Source organism: Prinia subflava, assembly GCF_021018805.1.
Source record: "Prinia subflava isolate CZ2003 ecotype Zambia chromosome W unlocalized genomic scaffold, Cam_Psub_1.2 scaffold_56_NEW, whole genome shotgun sequence".
Classification (NCBI taxonomy): domain Eukaryota; kingdom Metazoa; phylum Chordata; class Aves; order Passeriformes; family Cisticolidae; genus Prinia; species Prinia subflava.
This window is the reverse complement of record NW_026960621.1, coordinates 301,005-314,952: the sequence shown is the minus strand read 5'-3', so window position 1 is coordinate 314,952 and position 13,948 is coordinate 301,005. Positions and strand designations below refer to the sequence as shown.

At 45.0% G+C, this 13,948-nt stretch overlaps 1 protein-coding gene across 1 annotated transcript in view; it reads left to right on the top strand.

Annotated features, from left to right (window-relative positions):
* Positions 1-2,815, top strand: part of LOC134565295 (uncharacterized) — a 46,918-nt gene extending 44,103 nt beyond the window's left edge. The window contains exon 3 of the mRNA XM_063424811.1: positions 999-2,815. Within this exon, the coding sequence (XP_063280881.1) occupies positions 1,033-2,376 (1,344 nt within the window). The 5' untranslated portion in view covers positions 999-1,032 and the 3' untranslated portion in view covers positions 2,377-2,815. The remainder of the gene's footprint in view (positions 1-998) is intronic.
* Positions 2,816-13,948: the final 11,133 nt, after the last annotated feature.

Here is a 13,948-nt window from a genome sequence, read left to right as displayed (position 1 = left end):
GCCCCAGTGGCAATAGCCCCCTTGCCTGATGTTTTCAAGCAGGCAAAGCTCAGCCATCAGCTATTCCATCAGAATGTGCCTAGTCTTGCTCGACGCTTTCACCTCACACGTCAGCAGGCTAAGGCGATTGTCGGCTCGTGTCCATCCTGTCAGTCCCATGCAGTGCCGACATTGCATGCCGGAGTCAACCCCAGAGGGTTGGAGAGCTGTGAGCTCTGGCAAATGGACGTCACCCACATTACATCGTTTGGAAAGCTTAAATACGTCCATGTATCAGTGGATACTTTCTCCGGTGCTGTCTATGCCTCTGCGCACGCAGGGGAGAGAGCCCATCATGTCATCCAACACTTGGTCCAGGCTTTCTCATTTATGGGCATCCCCAAGGGGATCAAAACTGACAATGGACCAGCGTACAAATCTAAGGAGCTTGCGGATTTCCTGCAGCAATGGGGAGTGGAACATAAGACAGGCATCCCCCACTCCCCCACAGGCCAAGCAATCGTAGAGAGGACCCACCAAAACATCAAACAGGTCCTACAACAACAACAACAGGTGCTAAAAACTGAGACACCTTCCGTCAGGTTGGCCAGGGCTTTGTATGTCATAAACTTTTTAAATTGCTCCTTTGAAAATCCTAACCCACCTATTGTCAGGCATTTCCAGTGCAACACCGACTGGAAGGTTGAGCGCCACCCGCCCGTCTTGGTAAGGTCCCCTGACTCAGGAAAAGTTGAGGGTCCCTTCGCCCTAGTGACGTGGGGGCGTGGGTACGCCTGCGTCCTCACTGATGGGGGGTTGAAGTGGATCCCAGCAAAATGGGTCAAGCCTTACATCCACAAAAGAAGAGAGAGGGAAGGAAAAGTCCCACAGGTGGCTTCAGCGGCACTACGCCGCTGAAGAAAGTGTTCCAAGACACCCCCATTTGACACCATTTGAGAATGGGAGAATGACTCCCCCTCAGCCTGTTTTTATGAGACCTCATGATTTGTGGTTTTAAGTTTGTCTTATAGGTCCTGCCCACCCCGATCGAGTATGCAGACCATACATTTCATCATTGTGATCACCAGCCTCCTGATAACCAATCAAGCCTGGATTGTGCCACAGCCCGCTGCAAATGTGTGGACCACGCTGGAGCGGTCCTTAGGCCAGGATCACATCTGCCTAAACCAGGCCAGTGCCTCGGACCCGATCTCCTCCTGCCTCGTGGGGATCCCTTTTCAAAAACATGAATTGCCCGAAAGACTGCTCTATTATGCCCGCCGTTTAGATAAAATCAGGCCCCGTGTTAGTCCTTTTATTAGTTGGAGGAATTTCTTTTTCTGCTTAGAGAATTTAAAAGATGAACCCCAGGAGCTGGAACTCCTTGGTTCAGCCAAAGCCCGGTTTTGCATCCACTTCACTAATGAGGCAAATGCTCTTAATCCCAAGACAAAACATGTGGTTCAGTCCAATTCCCTCTATCACACCATATCGTGGTGTGAGGGCATGGCTAAAGGAGCACTCCCCCCCCAAGTTTACAATCACCCCAAAAAATTGCCAAAAGGTGTTTTTTTGATTTGCGGGACCCATGCTTGGGCAGGCATCCCCTCTCACCTTTCAGGAGGTCCGTGCACCTTAGGGAAATTGGGACTGTTTTCACCTAACAAAACCCAAATTATGGATTGGGAGCAAAAGAAAAACGGTGCACATAAATCGGCTATTTCCAAAAGAGATTTGAAGAATTTGGACCCAAACTGCGATTCAGAAATTGTACATTGGAGTAGGTCTAAAGGAGTCGCAGTTACTATATTTGCCCCCTGGGTTTCCATTGCCAAAAATATGGGGGAATTGGCTCATCTAGAGTGTTGGGTGGCCAAACAGTCAAAGATGACTTCCAAGGCCCTATATAACCTCCTGCAAGATGAGGATCTAACGAGGCAAGCCACCCTCCAAAATCGGGCGGCCATAGATTACCTCTTGCTCCTCCACGGGAATACCTGTGAGGAGTTAGAGGGTCTATGTTGTTTTAATCTGTCGAGCCGGGCCGAGGACACCAAGCAGATCTTGCGGCAGATGCAAGATATGGTCGGGCAGATAAAAAAAGAAACATCGGACTGGTTAAATAACATCTTCAGTGACTGGGGGCTCTCTGGATGGGTAGGATCCATCCTGAGGACCATTTTGTTATTTGTGTTCATTATTTTATTAATCCTGGTGGCCTTCGGACTAATTAGAAAGATGATGTTTAAATTGATTTCCAGTGCCACTTCTTCCCCTTCTCCAGAAGTAAATTACACAGCGGTGTCAGTTGACCCTGAGGAAATGGACCTAGAAGGCTCCGAAGGCTATCCGGATTCCGAATACCTTCCTGACCCACCGCAGCCATTTTCATCTTAATTAAAAGAAAAGGGGGAGATGTGGCAGTGCATGTTTTTGAATTTACTGTTTTATGTAAGATTTGGTTATCTGTAAAAGTTCAGTTCTATGTACCCCTACCTTCCCCCCCTAATTAATATTCCTTTGTTCCTCTCCTTCTCCATCACGAGGTGTATTTTTTAGTCTGCACCTGTGCCCATCGGTTAATTGTCAGTTATCTTTCCCGCCTTGAGTTTTCCCCTCCCAGTTCTCTTTAATTGGTCCGAAGCACCCTTTTCCCCCTCTGTTCTCCCTAGAGACTGTAAACCATTGGCTGGAGGCTGCCAACCCCACCCCCTTCTCTCCCCTTCTCTGCTCCCCTTAAAACCCTGTGTTAATTCGAAATCGGGGTCCAGAAACGGCTCAGAGTTAAGTTAATAAACTCTCTGTCGCACTGTTTCCTGGATCCTCCTTTCCTTCCTCTGCCTCGCCGCTTCTACACCCCCTCACAAGCTTCTACGGGGTCGTGCACCTGTCGGAGTCCGCTCTGCCTGCGCGGCGCGCGGACTGACTCTGGACAGCGCCTTGTCCCGGTGCCTGGGCTAGCTCGGGGCGACACCCAGAGGCTTTTTAGAGGCACCGCGGCATGTATTAATTGCGGATCGAAAAATTATCTGTAGATAATATTTCTATGGATTTAATGATTGTTGTATTTAGATGCACTTAAAAACCTTTTAAACCATCACTGAGATACTTAGCAACTACTTTTCACAAATAGTATCTAGTTCAGCACCTCTTTTTTAATAATAATACCTAGTTTCATATAAATTAAAAACTGGAATAAGAGACATTTTTCCAAAGTAAAAAATAACATGAATAATGCTGAGGGCTTCATCAGTGAAAGTTTAAGTATTCTTGGAAAGCTATCAAGTGTGTAAAAAAAAAAGGGTAGAAATTTGAAGTAGCTGAATTTGCTGGCAAGGTGTCCCAGGTTACCAGAGACAGAGGCAAATCCCACACAGATAAAGATGCCATCTAAAAACAATGGCTCCTGATGCTGCTGAGGGACCTGGGTTTTCTGTCTTCCATGGTGTGAGCAGCACACACAGGTGGGATTCTGGTCTACTTCACCTGCTCTGCCATCACCTCAGGTAAGCCTGGGGAAACAATTAACAAGATATCAGGTGAAATAATTACACCTGACAGATGCTACATATTCAGGAAAGCCAATAAGCAGTGCTTTGGCTCTCCTTTCCTCTGATTTAAACTCAGATTTTTCCAAATGATGCATGGGATTGCAGTCGAGGGTTGAACAAGTAATTACCTCTCTCTATTTCCTACCCTTCCTCTGCATTATAAGCATATTTAAAGGGCATTTAGAAAAAGCAGCCACAACCTAAATTAGGATGCAATATGAAAAGATGACGCAATGCCGAAGAAAACCCAGCTAGCTTGCACTCCCTGGCACGCGTCGTGAGGGGCCACCCCCGCACCGAATCGCAGCTCGGGTGGTGGTAGAGCAAAGCTGCTCAATACCGCATCAGCGAGGCTGCTCTCAAACAGCAGTTGGTTGTGATGTGCTGTGGATCGGGGCAAAGAACAGGGAGAGGGTCTCTTGTGTGCTTCTCAAAGGATTTATTCCCCAAGGGGTGCAGCTCCGAAAAAACCGAAAAGCCCACACTTTCACAGTCTTTTAAACGGGGGGGTAACAAGGAGGAAGAGAATTCTTCAACCAATCAGGGAAACAACTGGGAGGATATTAAGGAGGGACTCAAAGTATGACAACCTATAGGGAAGGCAAGGGGTGTGGAAAAGGTCACATGGGCCAACAGGACCTTGAAGAAAAGGGGATTTCCAAGGAGGGGTTTAGGACTGACAGGGATTTCTCTGGAACAAGGGGTAGGGATTTAGGGGAGATTGACATTATGTAGATGAGGGAATGGGTGGGTCTAGGGGGTGAATGACAGCTGGACAAGGGAGGAGAGAACTTGGAGTAAAACCAAACATTTCAGGGAGAAAACAGGAACAAACCATTCAACAGGGTTTACAAAATATGCATTATGGAGTCCCTGCAACCCCTTGACTCAATACCCAGGGTTTGGCCTTGGCAGGACAGACTTTAGAATCTCCGCCCAGCCTGAGAGAGGACTCTTCAATGGTGCTCTGCACACAATGGTATGCCCCAGTTTCCCCCCTTCCTAATGCCCTTGTTCCTTTGGTTTCTCCTTTCCTCTGTGTCTCCATTGGTGGTGGGATCTCAATGACTGCCCCATTTTCCCTATAGGACACTGACCTTACCTGCCCTTTGTACCACCCCCATGCCTCAAGGTCATTGGCTGCTGAAGCTCATACTTAAGCCCGAGACTGGCACACGTTCTCCCCTTTTTGCTCTGGATTTCCCTTCATCTGGTGGAAATAAACCTGGCTGGAACTGATCTAGTGCAAGGGCCTTCTTGCCTCTCCTTGCTGAGCTAGCCCTGTGGCATGTGTGGGTGTGTCAGCTTGACTATCTGCCTGAGTTTCCCCAAGCGGCTTTTCCACAGGAGATGCTTATTGGGGTTTAGGCTTCAGCTCCACTCCTAAAGAGAACGACACAATAATTCATAAAGAAAAACCCACCACCACAAAAAGATAATGTTGGTAGGCTGTCTGGAAAAGTGATGCAGCAGCTATTACACAGTGGACAAAATGTGGCCTTTTCCTCCCCTGAACTCAGCCCCTGGGTCTCTGGGCTTGCTTGTTTTTATCATCTTTTCTCAGCTGCTGTGGCAGAAAAGGTGCTGAAACCACAGTGGTGTGGTTGCAGGGGAGCTGCCACCCTCCCATCTTTGTGCAGGACAAGGCAGCTCATCAGCAGTGACCCTGGTGTGTCTCCCCTGCCCTGGGACTTGGGACTGAGCTCCCCAGCCAATTTTGCCTGTCCCCCAGCATCTACTTCAGAGTATCTCCCTGGAAGGAGAAAAATGTCAGATCTCTTGATCCTCACCTAGGAATTTCTCTGTCTCACTGGTTGATGACATACCACAAGACAGGTGTAGAACAGCTTAGGAAAAGAAAATACAAACCCACACAAATACAACCCACACAGGCAACAAGAAAGGAGCAATGTAGAAGCAACCAAAAGCCCTTGACACCAGCAAAATGTTGGCTTGGTTACAAATGAAACTGATTTAGTGTTGCAACTAGAAAAGGCGTGCCAAGGGGAGCACAGCCCCAACATTGCTCCCTCCACACCTTTGTCATTGGGACCACCCTTGTGCTGGGCACCTCAGCCTCAGCAGAAGGCTGCTTTTACTGTTCAGGTTAGAGTTAGGGTTCAAAAATACCCAGGGCCTAGAGCTCCAGGGACATTACAACTACATAATAAACTAAAAGCAAATCATGGAATATGGAAAAAATTAAATATTTGGTGGGACCTGGTAGGTCACTGAAAAACTGCTGTGTAAATAAATGTTATTTCCTCAAGTGGGGCCAAAGCTGCCCTGAAACTCCCCAACTAGTATGAAATTTGCTTTAACAACAATAAGCTTGCAAAAAGTGAAGATTTAAAATTTATTCTGAACTAAATGAAGCTATTAAAAGAACAGTTGTCTGCCATTACAAATTTATGATACCTGCCTTCTTTTGAGAACACTAAACCACATTGGTCAGCCTCTGTGAGCACCTTGGAGTTCTGCTGCATCTCACCTTTGCTGATCACTGCTGGACTCTCACTTTACCACTGAAAGAACAATGAAAACACTTTTTTCAATTCTTTAAAGAATAAAAAGCTCACATTTCCCTAACTGAAACATTGTGAGAAAGTGTTGGAAGGGATCATAACTAATTTCAAGATATTTTCTTTCTGCCCTTTTTCACAGAATTTTCCAAGCATAAATTTCCTTTAAAACATCTGCTATAGAATACTCCATTATAAATTATGGAATATTTAGTATAACTTGGAATAATGATAAATAAAACCCAAACCATACAGTAAAAACACCTGTCAATCATTCCTCTTAAAGGAATCCAGAAAGAACTGGAGGCTGAGGAGACAACACTGAGTAACAGGAACAAGTAAATAAAAGGGAAGCACAGAATTATTCATGATGTAGTAACTCCAGATGCCCTGTGATGTGCTCAGTTAGCACTAAGAGGGCCCTGCTGGTCAGCAGGCGGAGGAGCTCCAAGTCCCCAGTGGACACCCAGGCTGTTGTCCCTGCACCCCCGGGAGCCCCTGGTGTCCCTCTCAGCAGGGTGCTCATCCCTCTTTGCACACCAGGCCATGGTTTACTGGGTGATTCTGGTCCCACTGTCCTAGTCTCAGAAATCCCAGTGGCATCAGCCCCACATTTGAGGTCCTTGGTAGAACTGTTGAGTAACAGTCAGCAACAAAAGAAGCCACCAGGTTTTAAATACAGCAAGATATTGAATTTCTGGCCACACACATGGGCTGTGAATGCTTTGCTGCACCTCTGCACACCTCCAGTCCCTCTGTTCCCTTCAGTATTTTGAGTGTGATGCTGTGGCCATGTGGAGCAGGTAGGTTTTTATAGTTCTTTATTTTCTGACACATTGTAATAATTGCACTCTCTGCTTTATCTAACACTGTGGATAATTCTACTGAAGACAAAAATAACCTTAAATTTAAAAAATGTTTAAAAAAAACAGGAAATACTTTTCTGGTTAAGGTGCTTGCCAGTACATATAAATTCAGGACAGAATCTACTTCCCTATAAAAGTTTGATGGTGTTCTCTGCTGGAAGGATGAGAAGACATTGAATTCCACATTCAGGAAATTTTTGACTCTATGATGTGTCTATAATTAATTTCCCTTGAAGGCAACCGAGCATCTCCCTGGCTTATTGCACAAGACAGCCACATGTTAAGGATTATGCCTGTAGAATCAAAAAGATTGATGACATGATTTAGGAGCTATCTGAAAAGACTAATTGATTTAAATATATCTTACACAATTTACCTTAATCCTCTGAGGAGAGTCAGACCAACTTCACACCTTTACTTTGCTCTAGAAACCTTACTGAAAGAGAGAGGGGGGGAAGAAGGAGTGCTTGTTTCATATAGTTAAGAGCTTTGAATGCTCAATAAATTACTGTTCTTTGGAGGGAAAATGTGAAATACTTATTGTCTCATTCCTTGTTGTCTAGTTTGCTATTTTTTTGCTTCTTTATGAATCAGCAGGGTGGCTGCAGCCCTCATGGTGGGACTTCCAGGTCCCAACAATTTATCTGACCAGATCTCCACCAGAATGCTTACACCACACACAGGCAAAAGGCAAAATAAGTTTTGCATCTCTGGGAATTTTGTGCTGCTCTACACAGCAAATCCCACGGATTTGTCTGGACAATGAGAGATGAGATGCGAGCCTTGCTCAGAGCTCAAGGATCTCCAAGGTAGCTGCAGCATTGTTCCCCACAGGTTTCTCCACGTGGGTGCAACATCTGGTCCATGGATGGAGCTAGAGAAGTTCAGAGCTGCCCATATAACACACAGATGACACTGCCATTTCCCACATTACCATTTTGTCTTCGAGCTCAAAATTGCACAGACAATTAATAAATTTAATTTAAAATGTAACCATTTTTTCTCTCAGTAATACTTAGGGGGCTTTCCCTGCAATGTGCATTTTCCATCATACAGAGCTTTTCCAGATGATTTTGGTGTTTGTTGGACAATACAGAAGCTCACAGCCAGCTCTGAGCTGCATCCCACCCTTGCACACCAGGTTCACTTTGGCTCCCAGTGACCACAAAAGTACAGTAATGGCTTGGTGGAGTTATAGACCCTCAGGGTACCAATCTGCACCTACCAGGGTTCCCTGGCAGAGGCTCTGAGGACTGGCAAAACATCACTCATTATATTGCTCAGGTACTCTGTCACATCACTTGCCTTTGGAGCAGACAGCAAAAGCAACACTACACCACATTTTCAGGACAAACCAGGAAGAAGTACATTCAGCTGTAGCAGCAGGGGCATGTTGGTATGCAGAAACTCACCCTTTGGCTTGGAATTTGGGCCAGAAAACAATATCTAACATCCCTACTGGGGTGGGAAATGGAATTTTAAATCTCAAAGTTTTCAGCCAAGGAATTAGATGGACAATAAAATTCGCACTCCCTCTCCCAATAGGTAGCCAGAGGCTTTTCAGTGATTTTTTTCCTTGTAATATCTTTAATGAAAGCAGCATTGAAATGTAATATCACATCACCTACAGTTTGAACAGAACTTTAAACTACAGAGTCTTAAAATTAATTATGTATTTAATTACTGTATCCTTATAGATACATTATGGCCATATTTATAACTATCTACAAAAGTGCCAAGTTGGCCATAAAAACAATGAGGTGCAAAGACTTACAAGGGCAGCATAATTTAGAATCAAAGCGTGTTATGTGGCTGTTCCAGTACAAGTGCCTCAAAGTTTAGTGTCACAGTTTCTCTGCTATATAGTCATCATGTAAATATTTGTGTCTGTATAGAGTGATGTTCTTGCAAGGACACAATTTGTACAACATTTATATATTATTTGGCATCAAAATAAACAGCCCCCTTTTGCTTTCAGTTCAGATCTGGCATAAAGCCACTAAATTTGCTCCAGATTTGTACCGCAAGCAGGAATTTTGCCCACTGCTTTTATAAGGCAGCTAATTTGCCAGTATTGTATTTTTGTTCTGTGCCAACTACTTTGGATACAACAGATTGGATTTAAGGGTCAAAAAGTCAAGAAAATTGACTGACTGAAGATAATTAAATAGTTTTTCAAAACTGATTTAAGATAATTGAAACAGCCCAGAGAAGTCATGGAGCATTTTATGAAATCTGTATTTCATAGAAGGTAAAATTGAATCTAGGTGCCAGCAAAAGCCTGATATTGGTCTTAGTATGCCTGCCTTAAATCAGTGTTTTCACCAAAAACTATTTTACTTATGGCAATGCTGGTGACCAAGTGTAATTGTTTCACATTCACCAATTTGTACCTTTCCCAGCCAACGCACCAATTTGTGGGGTGGTTTGAGTGTCCACCAGAATCATTCACTCTCTTTCCTGCTACTGTGAGATAGGATTAGGAGAAAAGCAAAGCAGGCTCAAACTTGAAGGGTATAAAGATAGATTTATTAACACACACTAAAAGAAGAGAATGAGAATAAAAATTAAACTTTCAAAACACTTCTCCCCCCACAAGTGTTCACTTTCCCACTAGCAACATAAAGAGACTGAACTCTTAATCAGTTACCACCCATAAAATACTCTTTCATCAGTTCATTTGGAGAGAGAAGTCTCTAGTTTACCATGGAATTTCCCCCACTGACAACCTAGAACAGTTCTCTTGTGGGTTTTAACTGTCACAAAAACAGCCACCCGGGAACCCGCTTTTGTGAAGTCCCTCCCATCGGCAGCTTTCCCATGGATGCTTTGGGGTGTCATTTTAAAGATAAGCAACTCCAAATGCAAAGGATTTTCTTCATCTCATGGAACAGAGATTTCATTTCACTTCTTCACTGGCACACAGGGCTTCTTATCTCTCTGTTTAAACATCTCCTGGGATCACAGGATCACAGGTACTAGTTCGATATTCATTCAATCACAGATACCTTTGTGTTGGAACCCATGTTTCCATGGATTCTCCACAGAGAGAGAAAAGTACAGAGGTTGAATTAAAGCCTTTAGAGAAATTAGAATATATTAAGCCATGCATACATAAAGTAGAGATTTAAGCTTTAACTTCAAGAAAATACAGTCTAACTGCCTAACTGCTAGCATAATGTTCAGAGCTTCAGGTTTAGTGATATAACTTTAGACATAACAAAAATATAGTAGAGTACTGCTCATAACTTCAGATACAATTTCTACGTAAGATAAAGTTTTTTATGCACAATAAGATAGAGTTTTTACGCACAATAAGATAGAGTTTTCACATTAATAGATATACTATATGATATGCTATATGTGTAAGTTTTTGATATTGTTTTTCATAGTTTTCCTAGTTTTACGAACTTTAAGAATTGGACTTAGATTGGGTAGCTATCCTGGTTTAGGGCAAATTTGGGAGAAAAACCTCCAAAGGGGCCCTCTCTCCCCACATCAGAAAGCAAACCCCTGTGGCCCCTCCCCCAACCGGTTCAGGGAAGACTTCCTCTGAGAGAAGTGGAAAGAAACCTGTTTATTGATAGGCAGAGAGCTCCCCAGTGATAAATAAACCTCCATTATTTCCCTTAAGGGTCTAAGCTAGCTCAGTCCTTCTCAGGCCTAGGAGGAATATATCAATAGACAGGAAAAAGGATTCAAAAGAGGCTCTCACCCTTAGCTGCAGTGATGTTTATTTCCAGATGGTGTCCGGGGAAAGAGAGGACGTCCCCAGGGGGACAGGGTCTTTTCTCAGGACTTCTGAGGGAGGGGCAAGCTGGCACACAGCCAATGGGGTCAGAAAGGGAAGGAAGGGTCAGACTACATGACACGAGCTCCAGGGGTCCCTGAGGGGGGAGAAACCATTCCCACAGGGGAATGTAACATCTCCTCCTTTCTTTGTTTAAAAAGATACCGAGAAAAATTCTCAAATTCAGTTTGACACAGAGTGTGGGTTTTCCCACCACTTATGGTTGGTAGGGAAACCAGATCACTTTAGGTTTGCCAACTCTATATGGTTGACTTCTGAGGTAGAAGATATGAGGCCGTTAATAGCCTTGAAAATCAAACAGCGTAGGATCCCGAATGCTATGGTTACAAGGAAAAGGATAACAAAAAGTAACAAAATTGTTTTAACTACAGAAGTCCACCACCCTGTGAATCCCCAGCCCTTGAACAGCTCCTTGATCCAATCTTCAGATTCTTGCTTCATTTGTCCGATCATGTTGTTTATGCTTCGGAGGGCAGCATGGATGTTTGGAGCCTTTGAGGACAGATTCATCCAACAGAGTCATTCAAACTCCTGGCATTCATGTCCATGCAATAGCAAAAGATAATCAATAGCCGCACGGTTCTGGATCGTGGCCTGTCTGGTAATCTCCTCGTCTTCTAGGAGAGAGCTGATGGTGATGGATGTTAAATTAGCTTGCTTAACCACACAGCACTCTAGATGGCCCAATTCACCTAGACCTTTGGCTGCTGCTACCCACGGAAGAAACAGGGATACAGCAACTCTTTTTGACTTTGCCCAATGAAAAATTTCTGAATTACAATTTGGGTCCAAATTGTCAGCACTCCTTTTTTGAATTTTGTCAGCCGATTTGTTTTTGTGAGTCCATTCGCCAATTAAAGTTTGGTTGGGTGTCAATACGGACAATCGCCCTATGGTACATGGCCCTCCTAAAAGCCGGGATGGAATTCTTGCCCGTGCCCGATCCCCACAAACCAAGAACAATACCCTAGGGAGGATTCTGGGGCTAGAGTGAGATGGGTTGTCTGCTGCAATGTGGCTTATATTATGGCACCACCTTTTTGCAGTAAACTCTCCCCGGAACTGTCTTATAAGGTGGTACTCGTCAGTGCTAGAGGGTTTTGGGATGACAGAAAAATGGATGCAGTATGTCGCAGGGGAGGAACCCAATAGTTCTAACTCTTGGGGTTCCTGAGCTACCTTGGGCAAACTCCGCACCCATTCTGCTAAGGGGTTCATGGCCACCACAGCTTGCTTTTGGTGATCCTTGTGTGGTTGTGGGATGTGTGACTCTGGAATTTCGTTGGACCTGTATTTGTCCAAACCTGCTAGAAATTCACCAGCCTGCAAAGGAATTCCTACCAGACAAGTGGACATAGGGTTCTTAGCTGCTGCAGTGGACAAACATATGTTTTCCTGCTGAAGTGTCTGTGCCAGGGTCACCCAGACGTTCTGACGCGGCTGAGGGACGATCCATGCAGCTGCCAGACTGTTCAGCATTAGCAGGATGACAACTTGGATGGGGTTCATCACAGGGTTGAGTGGGAGGTAGGTTTTCTCTAGAAGGGAAAAAGAAACATTTTTAAAACATGTTAAAAGGCTCCTGTTTCTGCCAGAAGGAATCCACACCTAAGAAGATTCTTTCTCTTCCATCCGGCAGCGTCTTCTCTTCGAAGCATCGGTTACTTGCTTCTTATCCCCTTCTGCTGGAGCTGGATTTTTGGGGACAAAAGGTTTCACCCACTTCTGGGGAATCCACCGAGGGCCTGAGGGAGTAGCCACACATGCATAGCCATGACCCCAGATCACAAGCTCATAGGGACCTCTGGTTTCCCAAGTTTCTGGATCCCTAATCAAAACCGGTGGACGCTGAGACAATTAAAACTGATTACCACTGTTAAAATGATGTACCACAGGTGGACTCATGTTTTCAAATGAACAATTCAGAAAATTGATGGTAAACATGGCTTTGCAGAGCTTCTGCTGTGGAGACATCCACGCAGCGGAGGTGTTCTGCCTAGCCAAAACCTGCTTGAGCGTCTGGTGTGTGGGCTCAATCACAGCTTGACCTGTGGGGGAGTGGGGGATGCCAGTTTTATGTTCCACTCCCCACTGCTGGACAAATTCTAGGAACTCCTTGGACATATACGCTGGGCCGTTATCAGTTTTGATTGTTTTTGGAATCCCCAACACTGCAAAAGTTTGCACCAGGTGCTGCTTGGCATGTACAGACTTTTCTCCTGCATGGGCAGAGGCATACACTGCACCCGAGTATGTGTCAATGCTCACATGAACATATTTGAGGCGACCAAAACTAGGAATGTGTGTGATGTCTGTCTGCCACACTTCACAGCTGCCCAGTCCCCTGGGGTTAACCCCCATGCCCATCGATGGCATGGCCTGGAGCTGGCAGTTGGGACAGGTACCCACGATGGCTCGAGCCTGGCTTCGTGTTAGCTGGAATTGTCGGATCAGAGCCGGCACATTTTGATGGTAGTGTTGGTGACTCAGTTTTGCCTGTTGGAAGACATCAGGGTGACGTGCTTTTTCAACTGGTGCAGCAAGGGAGTCTGCCTGACCATTCCCCTCTGCCATCTCACCTGGCAAATCAGTGTGTGACCTCACATGCATCACGTAAAACAGATGCTCTCGATGAGAAACCAAATAAATTAGCTTTGAAAGCAACCTGAAGAGATGTTCATTCTCTATTTCTTTGAGCACAGCCTGCTCCGCTCTGGACACTACTCCCGCCACATAGGCAGAGTCGGTTACTAAATCAATTGGTTCTGAGAACTTCTCAAAAGCTCTTACCACTGTGGCCAGTTCAGCCACTTGGGGGGATTCCTCCACAAACTCAACATCAGCTTCCCAATGCTGAGTCTGTGGGTTCCTCCAAGTCATCACCAACTTGTTGGAAGCCCCAGATGCGTCTGTGAAGACTGTGAGAGCTTTGAGTGGTCTCCGACTCCTCGTGAGGTATGAGATGGAATTCCTCATTGAACAGCTTGTGGGATGGGGCATGGACTGATATTTGTCCCCTGTAGCTGTCCAGAGATAATTGGAGACTGGCATTACTCTGCAGCAAATGCTCAAACATCTCTTTGGTCAGTCTCTCAGGAGAGTTCTTTCCCTCCTCTGCAAGTCTGACCGGGAAGTGAATACATGCAAAGTCACAACCTGCCAATTCACACAATCTTACCCTGGCCTTCCGAATCAGCTGAGCTATCAACTCCTGTGGCT